This window comes from Capra hircus, chromosome 16 (assembly GCF_001704415.2).
Source record: "Capra hircus breed San Clemente chromosome 16, ASM170441v1, whole genome shotgun sequence".
Taxonomy (NCBI): Eukaryota; Metazoa; Chordata; class Mammalia; order Artiodactyla; family Bovidae; genus Capra; species Capra hircus.
The window spans coordinates 19,619,875-19,642,043 of NC_030823.1; the positions used below are offsets into that span (position 1 = coordinate 19,619,875).

A 22,169-nucleotide genomic window follows, 5' to 3' on the forward strand; every position below is an offset into this window, starting at 1 on the left:
TATAAAGTGTCTGCCTTGTCCCTGGTTTCATAGTGCCAGACTGTGAAGCTTGGAATTATATAGTGAGAAAAATAGGAGGAAAGAAAATTCATCCAGTCAGCTAGACAGCCAGCACCTCTAAGTAACATTACAATGGAAAGTAAAGGCATTTCAAGAACAATCCTATGATCAACATATATAATTATGTGTTTAAAATGTGTTAGTAACATATATGTACAATTTGCTGAAGAAAGTGTAATATATATGAAACAATTTACTGAAGAAATGAGATGTTCAATCAAGGAGTCAGATTAATTGGTTTTTCCTATAAACAGACAATTCCAAAGACTATATTAGACCTGTACTAGTACTTAAAGATGCTAACTGAGGAAGGAGGATTAAGGGAAAGTTGTGATGCTAATAAATATGAAGAAAGCTAATGCCAAATTCATTGCATGAATTATTTCCTTCAACATAATCTACAACAACTTAAGAATTGACAATAAAAACTCATAAATCTTTCCTCCAAATACGTGAGTGAGTGAGTGAAAGTCTCTCAGCTGTGTCTGACTCTTTGTGATCCCATGGACTATACAGTCCATGGAATTCTAGACAGGCCAGAATACTGGAGTGTGTAGCTGTTCCCTTCTCCAGGGGATCTTCTCAACCCAGGGATCAAACCCAGGTTTCCTGTATTGCAGATGGATTCTGTACCGGCTGAGCCACCAGGGAAGCCCAATCAAATTTTGAAATAGACCACCTTTTCAAGCTGACAAGAAATTTAATTATCAGGTGTCATGGTATCAAAAGCTAACACTCAAAAAAAGCTAAATCACTACAGGTCCAGCTAAAAATACAGAAAAAGAGTGTGACTTCTGATAATTTTCATGTGTAAGAAGATCAGTGTTCAGAAGACCTGGCTCTGATCCTTCATGATGAAGCTAATTCTTTGAAAATCACTTGAGTCCACACAATGAAATCACAGTAATACTGAAATCACAGGATGCTGGGGTTTGTAAAGATGCTCTTTACAAAATATTCCATTCTAATAAATATTTATTGCTGTCACTCACCTTTTTGGATATGAAGAACCTATGATGGATGATGAGAAAGAAAAGACGTAAATGTCAGCAAGGACCTAGTAAGTTAAATCAACAGGTACAAAAGGAAAGGAGAGAAAAATACTTGTGAGAAAAAAACGGAAGAGTTGATAAGAGACATGGACAGCATAGCTACGTGATGACAATTATTACACTGAAAAATACAACATGTATCCAATTCAGTAGATTTAACTTGATCAACTAAACACAGAGTAATTATGTACCCAATATATTCACTAGATTGACCAAACTATACGTAACTCAGATGTATTATTTCAGTGGGCCATAAGGCCTGGTCAATTTTTTACAAATTAAAAATTAATTGGAAATATTTTTACCCTTGAAGGGGAAGAGGTATAGCTTGATGGCTAAGTCTTTAAGGAGTGTGTCACAGGGCCAGAGTTTAAATTCTGACACTAACAATTATAAGCAGTGACCCTGAATAAGTCATTTAAGCCATTTGCCCCTGTTCTTGGCTTATAAAGTGGAGAGGAGAATAATATTTATCTCAATAGGCATTTTTTTTTTGGAACATTAAATAAATTAACATACATAGATTGGAATACCACCTGGCAAATAAAGACTCAATAAATGTTAGCTAATATAATTAACAGTAATCAAATATCTCTGTCCTTTCATATTAGTTACACAAAATAAGAGCAGAATTATTTAATAATATACTAAAATGAAACATGCAGCCAAACAAAAGAATAAAAATAGGTATAATTTATAATCTCTTAGACCTTTTTTAAAGTTTAAAAATCACAGTTAACTGATCTTTGTTAACTGATCCTTTTGTTAACTGTTAGCAAGCAGATTGACTGATGCTGCATTTGTATAGATGGGTATGGGAAGAATTGGATATACGGCACTTCTTGTGACACTTGTCTCTTAAAACCTGTGAATCTATTACTTTTAAAAAAAGAAAGTCAAAAGAAAATACTTGGTAGCATTTACCAATAACCGTAAGCCACCCACTAATCACACATTTCAGCTCCCTCTCAAAGCCTCACTAAAACGACAGTAAGGAATAAAAAGGTGTAACTTCACAAGGACAAAGGAGACAGGAAAGAAGATAACATGAGGCAATCTATGTTCACAAAATCACAGAAGAAGACAAAACGAACGTGCAGCTAACATTCTCCAGCAATGGGGTAGGGAGAGGGTGGCAATAAAAAGTAAATGGACTGAGGCAACAGGTTCCAGAAAGTTTCAGAAATTGGAGCCTCCAGATATCTCTTAAATAGGAAATTGCTCAAGAACCTATTTTTTAAAGTTGATTCTTAGTCCCAATCCTTGGCCAATCAGTCACAGAACATTACCACCCCACCAGCCCTTCCCTAGATCCCAACTGAAGCACAAAATGTATGGTAAGATGAGTGAAACTAGAAAGGGCCACTGACATTTCTTTAATAGAATTAAGAGAATTCAGTGAAAGTCTGCAGACAAAGTGCCCGGTCTTCTGCTTTGCAATCAGAATGCTGGTGAGTGGAGTCAAATATGAGCCCACCCTACTCCCCAACCCCTGACATCCTACCCTGCTTGAGACAGGAGACTACTTATTAGATTATTGGGCTTCACAGGTGGGGCAGTGGTAAAGAATCTGCCTGCAAAGCAGGAGAGGCCAGAGACATGGGTTTGATCCCTGTGTCAGAAGGACTGCCTGGAGGAGGAAATGGCAACCCACTCCAGTATTCTTGCTTGGAGAATTCCATGGACAGAGAAGCTTGGTGGGCTACAGTCCAGAGGGCTGCAAAGAGTCAGATATGATTGAATGACTGAGCACAGCACGTCCAAAGGAAATCACTGTGGATAACAACATTTAAGGACCCCCCCAACCAAAAGGTGAGCATCTGTACACGGGGCATCCAAGCAGCTTTTTAGTGCCCTCTCAGATGGAATCTTACCTGAATCACATCATGAAGTACATAAAAGGACAAATTAAAAACAGTGAAGACGGAGCTCCCTGGAGGCCCAGTGGCTAGGGCAGGGTGCTTTCACTGCCAAAGGCCTGAATTCAATCCCCAGTCTGGGAACCAAGATCGCAAAAGCCGTGCAGTATGGCCAATATTTTTAAGAAACATAATAATTAAAAACACGAGGAGCTTAGATACTAACGTTGGTAGGAAAATATGTTACTTAAGGTTGTACTAGCAATTGGACAAAAGGTTGTGGTGGTAGAAAACTCCCTAAAAAAAGTATAAGGAAATACTCAGTAGATCCTATCAACATTTAAAATATTATTAAGCGCATATTGTGGGCTAGGAGCTGAACTCCTGTCACTGGGGTGCTATGTGCTTGAGGATACAATGCAAACCTAAGAAGATGAATTGTTTAGCTGCAAAATCGTGCCTGACGCTGCAACCTCACGAACTGTAGCCATGGAGTTTTCTAGGCAAGAATAGTCTGTGTCTCCTGCATCTCCTACATTGGCAGGCAGGTTCTTTACCAATGAGTCGCCAGGGAAGCCCCGTGAAGATGAGTAACAGTGTAAAATAGAAAGGTCACCCATGAATGAATGAAAGAACGGCGTTTCAGAAGATGTAGTGATCTTTGAAATGTGATGAGTTGGAGAAGGTTTTGAAGAAAAGGTATCGAGCCTGAACTATTCCTTGCAGAACAAGAATCTAACAGTAAGAAGATGGGTGCAGTATTGTAAGCAAACGTATAGAAAGAATGAACATGGCTGAGTAAGGGCAGGTTGAGGGAGAGGCAGGGATGCTATGACCTAGCACCATCTGGAAAAAGGTGAAGTGTTATCTATGGGTCATAGGTGAGCAGGGAAAGTCAGTAGGAAAAAAACCTGACTTTGATGATAAAGGGGGTAAAAACTATTTTTTTGGCTAGGGTATAACCATGTTTTTAAAATGTTTACATAGAGTCACATGTGATACGGATTAGAGGGAGGAAAACTGGAAGAAAGACCACCTAGGAGACCAAGGTACTAGCAAAACGTAAGCTTATGAGTAACTACGATAGGGCACTGACACATGAAAACTGGAAAGAAAGGGCTAAAAATATAGATAAGGAAAGGAGTGAGATACAGACATGTCTAGATGTGGAAAGAGCGGAGGAAAACAAAGATAACACATAAAACTAAACTATTAATTGAGCAATGAAAAACAACTTAGGATGAGTGCAATTGAAGAATGAAAAATAACAGGATCAGTGTGTCGGTTAGCAAAGAGGTCTCTCTTCTCTCTCTCTCTCCATGTCCCAATTAATTTTCACTAACCAAACTGCAAGCTACTGGGGGACAAACACATATCTTATTTCCCCACAATGAAGATACCACATGCCTTCATTACAAGTGCATAGAAATGAACAAAAAAGTCTATAGCTGAAAACACAATTAAGCAAGACATCAAGTTCCTGAGTCAGATGTAACATACACTTATTTTTTCATCTGATAAATGATATATTATACTTCTTTAAAACATTCTTGTGGATCAAAAAATTAGAAGAATGTATCAAAGATATATGTAAATTAAAAGGGATGACATAAAATCTAAGTAATAATTTTATTTTCGGGATTATATAGTTTTAAAAGAAACATTTCTAGACTGCTTCTGTGTGCTGTGCTTAGTTACTCTGTTGTGTCTGACCCTTTGTAGCCCCACGGACTGCAACCTGCCAGGCTCCTCTGTCCATGGGATTCTCCAGGCAAGAATAATGGAGTGGGCTGCCATGCCCTCCTCCAGGGGATCTTCTCAACCCAGGGATCTATACACTTCAAAATCTATACTATATACTTCAAAACCTATACAAAATCTGAAGGACTTCAAAAAGGCAAAGTACACGCCACTGAATATTACTATGATGGTAAAGTTATAAACAAAGATCAGGTTTAAATACGAAGTTCTAAGAGGAAGATGCTATACTGTGAATGACGTAAGCCATCACTTCTTGGTACACACAGACATCATTAAACTTTTAGTTTATTCCTCTGTTAAGGTACTGGTAAATGTTTTAGACACTTGTGATTTAACAGCAACAAAAATTTTACAAGTTTTATTGGCTTAAAGTATATACACCTGTTGGCATGTATCTCTTGTTTGTCAGCATCCAAACGAGACTGGATGACATGTAAAAAATATCTGGTTATCATTCACTAACTATAGCATAGGGACCCCTTTTATTTCTAAGACTTCTTAGTGAATTCTCAGTTGTTCAAATTGACCTTCAGTTGGAGGATTTGCAGGTGACTTCAATATAGAAAGCACTTGTTAAATATTATTTGGAAGTGTTCTACCCATCATTGATTTTGAACTTTTCTGCTATTAGATACTTGACATATCTGAAGGCAAATTAGAAAACTGAGTTTTATAGACCATCAAAATAATTCTATCAGCAACATAAAAGGCAGAAAACCAGAGTAGAAGCTTTGAAGAAAGTGAAGTGTTTGCAGCATTTCTGTTTCCCTGATTTTGACTCAAAAAAAAAAGGAAAGTAAGAAAAAAAATTGGAAACTCTGACAATGTCACAATTTTAAAGAGCAACAAGGAATGGAATGTAAAAAATAATGCAAACGAATCTCTATACAAAAACAGACACAGAAAACAAACTTATGGTTTACTAAAGGGAAAAGGGAGGTGATGGAGATAAATTGAGAGTACAGAATTAACAGATACAAATTACCATACATAAAATAGAGAAGAAACAAGGACTGACTGTATAGCACAGGAAACTACATTAAGTATCTTGTAACAACCTATAGCGGAAAATAACCTTTAAAAATGTACACATATAATTGAATTGCTTTGCTGTACACATGAAACTAATACCGTAAATCAACTATTCTTCACTAAAAATATATATCTCACAAAAGGACAGTCAATGTGATACAACTTACATAAAGAACTAAAACAGGACAAGCTGACATATATTTTAGGAATACATATGCATGTGCAAATCTTCACTATTAGAAGTTTGAGATACACACAGAAATTAGAAAGTTCTGTTTCTGAAGGCAGCTGTTGAGAATAAGGTTTGTTTTTAGGTTATTCTGTAAACTATACATTTATGTTACCTATGCACGTATGTTAGTGCAAGATTTTTCTCGATAAAAATCATGCCATACATTAAAAAAAAAAAAGCAACAAGGAACTGGGTCCTTAATCTTCATTTATGGAGTCCAACAGTTACCAATCAGAAGTTTTAATTTCTTAAAAGAGCATTTACAACATATTGCGAAGCTTTTTAGGATACAAAAGAGAAGAAAAAAATTTTAAATGTTAAGCAACTTCTTAAAAGAAGTCTTTTTTAAAAATCTCAAATGTTTTCAATCCAATACTTTTAAGAAGAATCATTAAAAAGTCCAAGATAATTTCCTAAAAAAAATAAATCAATCTTAAGATAAGCCATTTCTTTATTAATAAATGTGAATGACCTGAAACTGAATTTGTATGCAAGCACCAAAGTAAAGAAAATGAAAAGAAAGCATGGCATTTCATGATCTTTAGAAATATAATAAAAAGATTAGTTGCCCTGCATAATATTCAACTAGCCATAAAAGCAGAATGACTATATAATATTAAAATATTACATATCCAAACATCATGATTTAATCTAAACAGGAAGACCAGAATGCTATATGAATATTTGACACTTGCAAATTTTTTAAGTAAAAAAAAACAAAACAAATATTCAAAAGCATCAGAATTAATACTGTACTTTATAAATAAAAGTGTCCTTTTGCTACTTGCAGGCCCACCTTCAGTGACATTTAAAACCAGTGGTCAATCTGGACTGGAATCCGGAGAGATGTCTAGGACATAACCGAACTTCCTGAATGAACAAGTGTGAGAATCCCCCATTTCTCTTTCCACATTGTTAATAAAAGCAACAAGAAGAAAGGCACTAATTGATCAGGGCTGTACATTCACTCAATGGACATGAGTTTGAGTAGGCTCCGGGAGTTGGTGATGGACAGGGAAGCCTGGTGTGCTGCAGTCCATGGGGTCGCAAAGAGTCAGACATGACTGAGTGACTGAACTTAACCGAACTGAACATTTACTCCGGCCTGCAAATCATATTCTCTCTAATCACCTGCACATCCTGTGGTTCACTATTACATTGTTATTGTTTAGTCACTAAGTCATGTCCAGCTCTTTGCAACTCCATGGACTGTGGCCCACTGTCGCTAGGCTTTCCCAGGCAAGAATACTGGAGTAGGTTGCCATTTGCTCCTCCAGGGGATCTTTTTCTTCACAGCCATTTTTATTTACTCATCCTCCTCCCCAATCAAGTTTATTTTTACTTCCTAAAACATAGGCTTCAGGGAACCTTGTCTGCCTTGTTCACCAGTAAAATCAAGGCTTAGAAGAGTATCTTGCATATAGTAGAGGCTCCATAAATGTTTGCTGAATGAATGGATACTATCCAAAGGTCAATTAGAATATCAAGTCTGGTAAAATAAAGGGTTTAGCCTACTGTGGATCCCACCCACTGGGAAATCAGGCAGACAGCTTTAGACTCCTAACACAGTCTTAACCTGTAATCAGACAATGCACACTCTACACCACTGCCCATGCAACAGGACAAAACTGATTGTCTTAATTCCTCAGAGATTACATCAGTTTACATGCATTCTCATGGACCACAGAGTCTGAAATGATCTAACTCCTGTCTACCTTGCTAACCAAATCCTGTCTATGACATACTCAACACAAGTACTTGTACTTTACCAACTCTGGATTCAATTTCCTGAATATTCCATGCTGTTTCAAACTTACGCCTTGCCCATCCACACTTTTCTGTCTGCCAATTCCACCTCCAATGGGTTAGTGAGATCCAACTCATACTTGCAGGTATTCCTCGTGTGTGAAGTCTACCCAGAATTTTGCCAAGCTTCATTAGAGGGAGGAAAGGAATAAGAGGAATAGAAAGGATATTATCACAGTTGAACTGAAGAAGAAATGTGAGAGCTACTAGGAACACTGTTTATGGCTGGAGAAATACTGAGGAACCGTGGAAGGCAAGCAGGGAGAACAACCTGAAACAAAAGCAAGAAAGTAGGCCTGAAATGGATGATGCAAAGATCAAGAAGAATGTATCATAAACTACCGGAGAAACAGCGAGAAGGATGAGAACAGAGGATGTGGGTCCACAGTGATTCGTCTGCTGGAAGCAGTAAAACATCTCAGTTATTGCTTTTACTACGGCACACACCTTGATGGCACTCACTATTCAAGATAGCACAGAATACTGCAAGGATTTCAAACTAACTCACACTTCCAACAGGATTTTGTTAGAAAGGAAGATTTTTTTAATGAGAATAATCTATTTTTATTCATTAGTAACATGACAAAAGAATAAACTTCCAGACTGCATTAAACTTGGCTTGCTAACGGAAAAGTTAAATGTATAAATCGTAAACATTAACCTATTATAGGGATTTTCTTAGAATTAAATGAATTAAAATAAATAAATAGAATGTGGGAAAATGTCTGGCATATAGTAAGCATCATCCTAAGTGCTTGCATTCACTGCTAACATTTGCTTTGCCAAGTTCCAGGCTTCTGAGGCATCACAAACCAAAAAAACAATACATGAAGTCAAGGCAATTCTAGTAATAAGTTGTTGGAGAAGGAGGCATAAGTACTTTAAATATATGGGGGAAAAATGTGTAAGTGGTTACATTTGATAACAGTAAAATACCAAGACTGAACACATGCTTATGCAAGTTTTTCTAAAGGAATTTTAAGATTAAATATGGAGAACAGAACAAGCATTCAAATATTTGTTGAATGAATGAATGCATTACCATATATCTGCATTATTTGAATTTATGTGTGTGTGTATATATATATATACACCAGTAAAGTATAATATAATAAAAGTAAATATCAATACTAATATGAATACTACTTTTAATGGAAGAGAATAAAAACTGTTAAATTCATATTTTCAAATACCAATTATGGATATTAAATTTACATGACATGAAATATAAAGTTGTGAATAATCACATCAGAATAGAGAATTTTAATTCAAACAAGAGATACTGTTAAAAAGTCTTCTGTAAAAGAAATATTTGTTATATATCTATTAAGCAGTCACTTTACTATAATACAAAATTTACTTTATCTCAAAAGAAATTCTAAGGAAAAAATATCAGTTTCTAGGGTAAAATCTTCAAGATCAGATAAAAACTAAATTATTATCATACATAGTGATAGATTAGAATATACATGATATAATTTATATTTAAAATAGAAAAATTCTAAATATATATTCTTCTTATATTCTGTAAGGTATCCAAACATTCTTTAAAGATACAAATGAGTATCAATTCATAGATTATAATTAGGCATTTAGTTATCAAATTCCATTGAAAAAAATAGATAACTAGCACATGGTCAAATTACCGTTGAGGACAAATGCTGGGAATGTTTTAAAAAATCATTTTAGGTCTGTTTCTATCATAAAATTTCAGACTAGGCTAAAAGAAAAGTTTATGTAGTTCCCTTATTTAAACCAAGTCCATTTAAAATGGCCCTCCCGTTAAAAAAAGGCTATAAATCAGACTAAATATTCCTACTCTAGTATCCTAAGAAACAATAAAACAACAGTTGAGTAAGACATATAGAGTAAATCATTACAGTAACATTATCAGTATGCCACTCATGAAATCCTGTCATTTATGACTTCATAAATGAAGAAAAAATATAATATTATTTTTCTTTTACAGAATGAATTGACTCAAGTGTCTGAAGAGATATAAGCTACTACATTGTTGATTATAAACAGTATGCTTACTTGTACAGCATGACAATTTAGATAAAGGACTGATGTTCACATTTTTTCAAATATTTAAACTTGATCAATGCATACTAAATAAAGTAAGTAAAATCAGATTCATTTTGACAGAATAACCACCACTACCATCACACTTTTTCTCTTTACGACCATACAAAAAATGGACTGAAATAATTATAAAATCTTAAGATAGAACCCTTATGTACAATTCTTTATGTAATATTTATGTTGGATTTTGGGTACTGTATTTTAAATGGAGCCATTTATTTTCTGATCTTTCAACAGACTACTCAATTTGAATGCTAATTTAGATAAATGTAACATTGTAGAAAGACCATCCCCTTTCAAAAAAAGAAGATAAAGATCTCTCACCTGCATAACACACTGATTAATTACGATGCTTAGGGATAGCACATGCTATCTAACTTAAATGCTATGCTTAGCTCAAGTTAATTAGATTCACTCTGCAAGTACAGTGGTATCCCAAAACTGATTCTGGGATGGATCATTATTCTCAAGATTATTATTCTTGATGCACAAATTCTGAAAATACAAGAAATTCAAGCTGAATCTCTTGGATAACAGCCACAGGGTAGTCCTTGGAATTAATTATTATCTGCGTAATTCTCCTAAAAGAGGTGAATATAAGAGGCTGGTGAGCTAGGCTCAAATAAATTAGTGCCTTATTCGAACAGAAGACAGCAACAGTTAATTTCTCTCAGCATTAAATTCTCCGGACTTTGTCTGGATTCCCTTCATGCACATGGACAAAATTACTTTTAAGAATCAGATAACTCTGGACCAAAATCTCCTGACCAGTACTGGTCTTTCTACAAATAAATATTAATAGCTTAATAATTGTGGTAGGAGGAAGGGGGGAATGGAAAAAAGAAGCTTAAAACAATCTTTTTAGTTTGCAGTTGAGTTTTAAGATTTAATGCAGTGTCTGTCAATCTAAAATTCATTCAAAATCATTCTGCACAGACCACATTAAAGACAAAGACTGGCTCAAATATGAATCAGGTATAAAAGAAACATAAAAAGGCTGTAATCTAAAGCATTTTAAATATTAAATAGGAAGGGATATTATATCTAAAATATGAACAGGTAAGTTTTAAAGTCTAAAATTCTGTACTTGAACCTATGATACAAATGTTCTCTACATCATGAGCTTCTATGTTTCATATATCTAATAAGTGTGATGATCATTCATTTCATAAATACTCTGTAACAGAGATGGTGCTGGGCCCATTATGGGAACATAACCTCATTTAATCCTAATAACACTTCTGTCTCTCTTTAACAGAAAGAGAAAATGAGATTCAAACTGTAATTACAAGCAAAAAGAAGAACCGGGTGGGGATTTACCAACATCTGATTTCAAAGTCTGTAAACTTTATGTTAGGCAGTACCACTCTGCTCTTCTACAAAACCATCTAGAGTCGATTCTCATTCCTATTTAATTATAGGTCCTACATAGGCAAATGTGCATATTCACTAAAATTTATTTGTTACCCCTAAGTCAACGCTTACAGGGTGCTTTCATGGTCATTCACAGGCATGAGTCAAGCAGTGAAAAAAATGTGAGTCATCTGAGGCACAAGTGCATACCCCACTGAGGCAAGTAAGGCAACAATCTGCTTTCTTGTTTCAGCTCTAACCTGTCAACAAGTGTCCTCTTTGTGGTTTACTTAGTGGCACATTTTCCACCTTTCTGTGCTCTTTTTGGTGATTCCCTATCTTAAGTGGTCTCCAGCCATACCGCTGCAGTGCTGTCTACTGTTCCTAAGCACAAGAAGGCGCTCATGTGCCTTATGGAGAAAATACACGTATTAGATAAGCTTTGCTCAGGCATGACTGATAAAGGCTGTTGGTCATGAGTTCAATGTTAACAGATCAACAATATATATCAAGTAAGGTGTTTTAAAACACAAATATACACACAAGGTTATGTATCGACTGCATGATGTCATGACCTAAGTGCACAGGAACCTAACCCTGCGGTTTACCTGAGGAGCAGGTCTTCAGCATTCACTAATTCAATAATAGAATCTGATTGGAAGTTTTTGTCCAAAAATGTTTACATTAATATTTCTGTAGAGATTCTCCTTCTGTCATTTCTCTCAGAGATCAACCTTATATTTGTGTAGTCATCACCCATCTGTTTAAGAAACTCCTTGCTGCCATTCCATTTAATGGGTTTGCAGCTACATGTGTCTAACTTTGCTCAGGAAACTCATTTCTCTGTAAGGCAATCTGGCTTTCCAAGTGAAAGTCTAAGCAATCAAATTTCATTTCTTACTACCAGATGTTATGGCTACGGTTTAAAGATGACTGTTTTGTAAGGTAATGATTTTTAACACTAGCTCGTTACACGTAATACGGACAGTACAAGCAACAACAACAAAAGAAAACTTAGCATAGAAATTTAAAAATATCAGCACAAATTGGAACTCTTACCTTTCTTGCCCAAGTCAGATATTTTATTGAAAAAAAAAAAAAAAGATTACAGTACTTAAAAATCCAAACAAGGACAATTCAGAATTGAAAGAAAGAAAACTGGAAGGAGCTCATTGTCTTCAATAAAATTCTGAATACAAAAAACATGGACCAGGAAAACATTTTATGGCCTAATGCACTAGTTTCATGATAAACACACGTATATCGTATATCTCCACCAAGTGTAACTTAATCACCTTTTTACAATTGAGAGACGAAAGGCAGTTTTTACTATGGTTAAGCCATGTATCATCAATACCATGAAGCTAACCTATCAGTTGTAATAGCTTCTATAAAATACCACAGTGAGATTGCAATAAGCCTAGAAAATGGGCTACAAATCCCAGCTATGCTCAAGCAAGCGGTGAACCAAATATAAAAATAGGTAAAACTGAACCAAGAACTAGAGAGCATTCATCTAGATTCATGATTGGTAAGGCAAAGTTCATAGGCCAAGGTTTTAAAGTGACTTATTCAGATCTAAAAGACAGTCATTATACAAAATAAAATAAAAGCATTTGTGTAATTCAGGAAAAAAAAAATCACGAAGTTCACTACAAAGGACAGAGCACAAAAACGCTTACTTACAATGACCAAATACCACATTATTGTACCTTTAAAATATCGCTTTAAATATGCAAAGGTAAAGAGACTCAAAGTCGCACTTTATCACTTTTAATCTCTCTGGTTTAAACAAATAATCTAAAAGATATCACATATTCCTGCTTGATACATTTGCTGGACTCTTTCAGGCTATAACAACTTTAGGGAAAGAAAATGTCAACTTCAAGTTTCTTTTCCAATGGTCATATTTAAATTAGCCATTAAATGCTGAATTAACAATGAATCTATACAATAATATAAAAATACATGTGTTTGATCACAATTTTCATCAGTTATTGGAAATTAATAAAAATAGTAATCAGTTCAATATAACCATTCTGAAGAACTCAAATGGTCTGAATGTAGTATAGTGTCTACACCATCAATAGAAATGTTACATTTTCCCTTCTGCTTGGTAAAAATGAGAGCAAGCAAGTATCTTTGATGCTCACAGTGACACACACATTTTCCATTCTAAGGATGTGTAAGCAGGTCTCACTTTTAAACATGACAATATGATTCAGTCATACAGTATTGTTGCAATACCAGCTTTCACATGATTTCAAAATGGTCTAAGCCAAAATGATCATTTTAACTGGTTTCAGGTATCAGACAGAGGAGATAGTTTAAAAGGTAAGAGTAAATGATTCCACTAGCACAGAATAGGTATCACCGTGACTAGTTTAAAACTAAAGATGATTTTTTTCCAAGTACAATAAAAACTATACTATAAAATACAATGGTTTTTCAATACAGAGCAGATTATCCAAGTAGAAAGCAAACGTGAACAAAATACAAACTCTAGTAGATTATCACCCTTACCTATGACTCATCTTAGCCCTTATTATAATACCCTGAGTAAAATTCAAATACTTTAAATAATGTTGGCTGTGTACGATTTCTCTAAAAATGAACCATAAACGTCAATGCATCATGTTTTTAAATTACAACAGTCATATATATAAAAATGAGTTCTTATCCAGTCACAATATAAACATAAAGGAATACTGATGTGAAATCTGGAAGTTTTTAATTCTCTAGCTTTGAGCAATTTGGCAAAGCAAGTGATACATATATGGTTTCAATGTAAAAAAAAAATCATAGAAGAGAAAAATATATAAAATTTACAGTAGTTTCTACCCACCCTGGGCCAACCTAGATCCCTAAGAGCCTCGCCCATCAGGTTCACTTCTGACTAAAGGAAGAATACCAGTCCTCCAGCAAAAACAGCCCCATCCTTTCATGAAAGAGGCTCTCACTTCAGTGATATTCCTCCAGGGGAAGAGGACAGGAGCCAGGTTCCCTCGAAAGTCATTCCCCAGATGTTCAAAACGTAACTAATTTATTAGCATTAGAAGATTTGGTTTATAGGGGAATCTCACTGGTCCAGTTTGTAGCCTACAAAAAAATGGATTATTTTTAAGTATAACATTAGAATATGAATAAAGGATGAGGATGTGGCTTTTTATTCCACAGAAATGGATACATTTCCAAACATGACAAATAAACAAGAAAGCATGCCTACCATTGAAGGTGGGGTCCCTCCTGATTTTTTAATATTCTTGGAAGGCATTCCATGAAGGCGACTCAGTCTGGCTTGGAAACCTAGAAAATCAAAGTCCTCAGTTGAAGGAGAGTCTATGATCACTGGAACAGAGAATAAGATCCTATCAATTCAGAAATCAGAGTCAGTTGGAGGGGGAAATATATTGAACAGTAGTGAGGAAAATGTGAAATTCACACTTAAAAGATCCAAAGCAATGCCTAGTAGGGTTCTAAGGTAGCCAGTACATGACAATCAATTACTTAACTGTCAGAGTATTATCCAGGGCTTCTCTTTCCTCCCAATTTATCTATCATTTCAACATTTTTATCATGGGCCTAGCAAGAAAGCAAGTTAAGCTGCTTAATAAAAGCGGAGAAGTCTGGGAGCTGAATTACTGGTTACCATGTTTCTTCGAAGCATCTTGGGTCTAGTCTCTCACTTCTAGTTGGCATCTCCTCTGTCATGACTATTCCTAGCTGACTACAGACCCCCTCCTCTCCACCAGTCAGGCAGTGCTACTGACCTCTTCTTCCCGGATGTGACATAAGGGGGAAAGAACCCGTTAGGATACTTTCAAAGACGGGATCGGGTAAGTTTTTGTCTAGATCAGTAGGATCTTCCTTTTCCCACCATGGAATGACTCCAGTGATGCCACAAGCTCCCCCTGATTCCTTTTCGTAGAACCAGTCGCTCTGCTCATCATCACCTGTGCAAATACAAGAAATCCCCCAAAGATTCAGTTTTATCGTCCCAAGAAACAGAGTTGTCAGATTTAGATTTAAAAAATAAGAGACAGTAACTAAACCAGAATTTCAGATAAATGGCTCTGAAAAATATTTATTTTTACCATAAATATATAGTGGTTGCATAAAATTTTTAATATATGTCCAAATACAAAATGTGCTCGGTCACTCAGTCGTGTCCAACTCTTTGTAACCCCATAGACTGTAGCCTGCCAAGCTCCTCTGTCCATAGGATTCTCCAGGCAAGAATACTGGAGTGGGTTACCTGGCCCTCCTCCAGGGGATCTTACTGACCCAGGAATTGAACTCTTGTGTCTTGACTGGCAGGCAGATTGGCAGACAGATTCTTTACCACTGAGCCACAGGAAAAAAGCCCAAATACAAAATGGGGCATACTTATACTGAAAAGTAATTACTTATCTAAAATTCAAATTTAACTGAGGATCCTGTATTTCATCTGGCAATCATCTATATAAAGAAGACTTTTTATTCTGTATGACAATTTCACTTAAACATTTCTTTAACATTATAATAAGAATTTCCATCAAGAACATAAAACATTATGTTTCAGAACCAGTTTAAAAATGTGAAAACAATAATACACTGGTTAATTCTTTGGCAAAAACTGTAGGGAAATCCATTTAAGTTACTACTCTTTCCATATTACGGAAAAACAAGTCTTAATCTCCTGCCAGGAATTAAAAGGTATTAAAATTGTAGAACCTGTTCTTTGCAGCTGATAATGGTATATAATTAGCTTAATTTCATGATTTGTATGGAGTGTAAAAGGGGAAACAATCATGAACAGATGTGACTAAATGAAATTAATCTGATTACGTTCATTAGGAAATAGTTGTGAAAAAGTTGATTTTAAATGAAAAGTGACAACACCACAGAGTTCACAGAGAAGCTACACTGAACTACTACAAGCAAAGTATTTTTAAAACAGAACACTATTCATAGTAAGTCTGACTTTTGGAAACACCCTTGAGTGTAATCATGGAGTAATAATCAATTTAAAATTCAGCATGAAAAATATGCCCTCTGTGTCAGTTGGCAGCATTTTGTGATTTTTTTCAAAGAAATAATAAAAAGATGTATAAGCAGTCAAAAAAAGAAAAAAGAGAGAGAAAGCAGATGGTTTTAAAAATAAGAGACAAATAGCACTTTGAATAAGATCTGAGATTCATTAGTCTTCATGATTCTTAGAAAAGCTACTCATTCCTAAGATCCTAAGAGGGTCATCATAACTGCTGTAATATTTTTCCCTTTACAGAACATTTCTGATTTCCGAAAGCTCTTACTACAAATGTTTTAAACATAAAAATGCCCTTAAACTTTCATTGAAAATGATTTTATGGGAAATGCTGTATTTCAAATTATGAAGTAATGAAAAAATATAAAAAACTTGGGAAATCAAAGTCACCTATTTATTTCAATTGAGGATTTCATAGAAAATATTTTTTAAAAAGCAAGCACAATCCAAAGCACATATACATTGGTACTTTCATTGAGAGTTATACTAAAAGTTCACAGATCAGGTTAAAACATAACAAATGAAAGGGCATCACTTAAAACCATCTGCCCTAAATCTTAATTCCAATTAGACAACATTGTCATAGAAAAATGGGGTTATCTTATTTTTGATGTGATGTACTTTGTTCTTAATAAAGAAATCAAATAGCTAGAGATTAAGAACTTGGATTCTAAAGTCAGAGAGACCAAATAGAATTCCACAGTTTTGTGACACTGGGAAAATTACTTCAAATGTATTAGGCTGAGTTTCATTGTCTAAAAGCAAAAGAAGTGGGCAGGGGACCTTGCAGGGTTGTTTTCAGAATAAAATAAGAACTTAAAGTAAAATAAATGTAAAAAAAAACACACAGTAATGTGAAACATAGGAGGCTCACAATAAATTCTAGCAGATTATTCAAAGCCATTCAATCTTCTCAAAGACTGAGAGGCTTGTCAGAGTCCTTTTAAAAAAAGTTTTCCCATTTCATTTCATTGCCAAAACCAATGTGTATAATATAACTTCCGAGTAGACATAGGTATTTTAACAAAAATTCATGTATATTAAGGTAGTGAAGCTCACTCTCAGCCCTAAGGTTCTAATATGTTTCTGCGAAGTCTATGGTCTTGAAAACAGTAATGTATCTACTTATCGGGGACAAATGGCTTATAAGTAAGCAGAAAGGAGTAATCATTTAATTTACTTAATCTGTATTGCCAAGAGGAGGAAAAGACTAAGAAAGAAGCCTATGGGGCATCTATTATTTTATTCTTTGTTTCATAACATCATTAAACTATTTAGACTTTTAAAAAATAAATTTTGTGGGTTTTTTCTCCCCTTAGACATTACTGCTTTCCTCTAAAGATCTCCAGAAAGGAAGAAAACACCTGGATTTGTATGTATGTCTCCTGTTCCCTTATTAAGGTTTTCATAATTTTTACCAGAGCAGGTGGTTTCAAAATAATGCCATGTTGAAGTATGAAAAACTTCAGGAAATTTCAAAGATGGGAAAGATGTAACTTGCGAGACTACTGTTTAACAGTGTACAATATTGAATTCATGAAAATGGTCTAATTACTTACAAACTGGATAGGATGAATAAATGTCACAGCTGAATAAAAATGAAAAATGACTTGCAAATCCACTTTTATTAATGCTTAAACATAATCAAACACATATGGAATCAGGTGGAGAATGAGAACCAGGGTCTTGTGAACTTGCTAAGAGACAAAATTGAAAAGACTGAGGTATGTAAAGCTTTCTCAAGGAAGATAATCCTTCCTTAACATTATTAGCTCCCCAGACTAGCTTTTGGAGATAATCAATTACTTTAGGTTATGAAGACATAGCATGGAAAGGAACTAAATCCCCAGTCCGCTAAGTAGTGTGTGGATTGCACAAAGGTAAATGGATTGAAGTCATCAACTTATGAAATAACTAGTAATAAGCATAACTTTAAAATAAAGGCATTTTTCCCAAAGCAAGAAAAAAAAATAGCATTTCGGTACCTTGTCTTCCCTCATCATTGGTAAACAAACCAGCATCAGTGCTGCTGAGACTGCTGGAATCACTAAAATAAGGGAAAAGAAAAAAACAGATCAAAAGAACAATTGATCTCTCAGTCATCAAATTTTAAAGAGACATGGCAGCTCAGAGATGGAACTTAAGCTTGACAAAGATCTGTAAGAAAATAAGATGATTTTTTTTAATCAAACTGCAAACATCCCAGTTCCATTAACTACAGAGCATATTATTTTTGGCACATAAAACCACAGGAATCTAATGGGACTCTGACAGCAAGCCAGATGTGACTGCTATGAGGTGCTGACACAATTGATGCATTTTATTATCTGCTTTCATCAAATGCTTACTGCTCCTTTCTTATTCCACACAATTCAGCTTTGAGCCCTGAACAACACTGCTCAATAAAATGGGGAAGTCTCAGTCAAAAGCAAGCTCAGCCTTTCTTCAGTACATGAAATAAACACAAGGGCCTGTAATGGAATTACTTTTCATAACCACATTTGCAAATATTCCTGAAAGACATTACTTAGGAATTCCCAACAACTCTATTATTTGGCAAGGAGGAAAAAAGTTTACAATGGTAACAATCCATTAAATCAAAGCTAAGGTCTTTGTGAAGAGAAAATGAATACTGACAATTATTAAGGAGGAAGGATAAAAAAATAACAGGTTCTCATTACTTCAACAGAGTTGAAGTGTATGATAGAGTCAAACTTAACATATAAATGAAAAATCAGGAAATACTCCACTGACATGAATTAAACAATGCTTATATGAGAATCTGCTGCTGCTGCTAAGTAACTTCAGCTGTGTCCGACTCTGTGCGACCCCACAGATGGAAGCCCACCAGGCTCCCCCGTCCCTGGGATTCTCCAGGCAAGAACGCTGGAGTGGGCTGCCACTTCCTTCTCCAATGCAGGAAAGTGAAAAGTGAAAGAGAAGTCACTCAGTCGTGGCCGAGTCTTACAGACCCCATGGACTGCAGCCTACCAGGCTCCTCCGTTCATGGGATTTTCCAGGCAAGAGTATTGGAGTGGGTTGCCATTGCCTTCTCCAATATGGGAATCTAGTTAGTTTTAAAAAATCACAAACACAAGGTCAGATGATAAGGGGTTTAGTCTTTAAAGAATATTGATTGATGTTCTTAAATTCTCATGTACTCTCTTTTTACTGTAATTTTTAATTCTAACCAATCAGGAATTCACCCCAAGTGCTTTTTAAATTATAATGTCTTTTCATCAACAGGAAGAACTCTGTAATCTTAGTTAAAAAAATCATCTTAATCTGTTTTAAAATATTTCAATTGAGAGTTCAGGATTAAAATTACAAGTGAAATTCTAAATTCTGAATATAAAATATTTCAGTTTTTGTTTGATTTTTTAAAAAATAAATATGAACAAAAAGGTTAAGAATTTAGGTGGCATATTCTTCTAAGGACCTCTGATTTAGTACCTTTTTCTTTGCTGCTGCTGCTGCTGCTAAGTCACTTCAGTCGTGTCCGACTCTGTGCAACCCCATAGACGGCAGCCCGCCAGGCTCCCCATCCCTGGGATTCTCCAGGCAAGAACACTGGAGTGGGTTGCCATTTCCTTCTCCAATGCATGAAAGTGAAAAGTGAAAGTAAAGTCGCTCAGTCGTGTCTGACTCTTAGCGACCCCATGGACTGCAGCCCACCAGGCTCCTCCGTCCATGGGATTTTCCAGGCAAGAGTACTGGAGTGGGGTGCCATTGCCTTCTCTGCCTTTTTCTTTAACTTTCTTCAAACTAAGTGAATGTATGAAACTATATTGCACATGTGTTAATGAAACAAATACTTTCTAAAAGCATCACATCCATACTTATTTTCTTGTTTACAATCAGGTATGTTCTTCTATACATAGTGATATTAGAGTATTAAAAACACTTCAGAAACATTATCTTTCTGCTATTTAATTGCTCAAGTTACTATAGATTTTTTTTTTCTTCTGTGACTGAGCAGTGCTTTCTTGTCTTCCCCCATCAATACAAACACTTAAAAAGGATCTTATCGTACATACCTTGGATTAAATTCTTTTTCTGAAACCCTCGAGGCAAAATTATTCAGAATTCATAACTTTTTACACTTTTAGAAAGGTTCATTCTAAAATGCCTAACAGATCTGGGATAGCACTTCGTAATCAAATGTACTAATATATTTTTCAATTAAATGAAGGAATATCCACATTAAACACAGGTCAAGTTAGGTCTGGCCACAAACTCATTAGTTTTTCACAGCTTTCCGAATTTAGATTTACAGATAAAGGAGTGTGAACCTATATGCTTTTCTTTTTGTACAATGGTTTTCCAATCTCTCTAAATTCAGATTTAGCCCCTCTAATCTATCCTACAGATAGCCAGGCACATCTTTTCAAAGCACAACTGGTTGACTAATATTATAATATCCTGGACAGAATCCTGGAGCAGAAAAAGGGCAGTAAATAAAAACCAAAGAAATTCTAATAAAGTACTGACTTTCGATAATATGTCAACATGGGCTCATTAGTTCTGACAAATGCATTAATATCAAAGTAAACGGATGACAACAACAACAGGAGAAACTGGGCGTGGGATGCGAGGGGACAGGGTATACAGACTACACTTTCTGTGCTATCTCTGCAACTTTCCGTAAATCTAGACCTTGTCTAAAGTAAGTTTATAAAACACACTGGTACATATATGTACGTGTGTGTACATGTCTATGTAAAACAGAAAGTATTCTACTAAAATTCTTAAATTACTTCCTCATATTCACTGGATTAAATGCAGGTTTCAAGGCTTTCCATGGATAGGCCCTCACCTAGATTCTTTCCATCCCATCTCTGATCCTTATGTTCTTTCTCTAAGCAGTGTCCTTGTCTCTTTATTCTAGGCCTGGGGCTCTTCTTAAACATATAAGAAAATCGGAATTCCCTAAGACCACCAATTAGTCCTTAACAATCCTTGTCCTGCTTTGAGATGTTTTTCCCTGGGTTTTCAACAACACGTTTTCTTATTTACATTTCATCCACCTGATATTTAGTAGTGTTCACATCACGTGGCTGTTAGTGTGCTTAACAAATCAGAAAAAGAACCTCAGTAGAAGGCATTTTTCATTTTCAACAGCTGATAGTCATTATGGCTCATTTCCAAAGATACCTCTTCCCACCTTTTTTTTTAGTATGACTTTTATAGCACAGTATTTAGAGAACAGACTTATGAATGCTTCTTGAATTAATACATGTACACCAACTCTAAAATCCTGTCCCAGTCTGCTCATTGCCTATATTTTCCATTCTTGATAACCTGAGCATCATCTGAGAGTTGTCTTTCTCATTGATCTGCCCCAAAGTACAGTCAGCCAACCTTCCACTGATTCCAACTCTTAAAATTGCTCCCATAGTTTTATTCCTCTACTATCACCACCATGGTTTTCCCTGGTGGCTCAGATGGTAAAGAATCTGCCTGCAATGCGGGAGACCTGGGTTCAATCCCTGGGTTGGGAAGATCCCATGGAGAAGAGCAAGGCACCCCACTATTCTTGCCTGGAGAATCCCATGGACAGAGGAGCCTGGTGGGCTAATTCCATGGGTTCACAGAGTCAGACAGACTGAGTGACTGAGCACATCACCATCCTCTTACGGATGGTCTGAAGGTCAGCCAAAACCAAACAAGACACTGTGGTCAAGATCAGGGATCTTGATCAAATGTAAATCTAATTATGCTAAAATTCCTCACTGATTTTTCATTACTTATATGACGAAATGCAAACTACCAGAGCTCACAGGCCTCCAAAGCACACTTATTGCTATAGCCTCTGATTCCACTCCCTACTGGAGTAATAAGGAACTATATACACTTGCTCACATACATTACACTTGCCTCACAGCCCACGCCTCTGGATGAGC

At 35.6% G+C, this 22,169-nt stretch overlaps 1 protein-coding gene across 2 annotated transcripts in view; it reads right to left on the minus strand.

The window, feature by feature from the left end:
• GPATCH2 (G-patch domain containing 2) overlaps positions 1-22,169 on the minus strand; it is a 202,139-nt gene that overhangs the window by 164,265 nt on the left and 15,705 nt on the right. The window contains exons 3-6 of one of the 2 annotated variants that reach the window (XM_013970118.2): positions 18,252-18,313; positions 15,011-15,193; positions 14,467-14,546; positions 12,296-14,339 (exon numbers count right to left, since the gene is read on the minus strand). In XM_013970118.2, the coding sequence (XP_013825572.1) occupies positions 14,307-14,339; positions 14,467-14,546; positions 15,011-15,193; positions 18,252-18,313 (358 nt within the window). In that variant the 3' untranslated portion in view covers positions 12,296-14,306. Of the gene's footprint in view, positions 1-12,295; positions 14,340-14,466; positions 14,547-15,010; positions 15,194-18,251; positions 18,314-22,169 lie in introns of those variants that run through there. The other variant, XM_005690474.3, reaches the window with a different exon arrangement.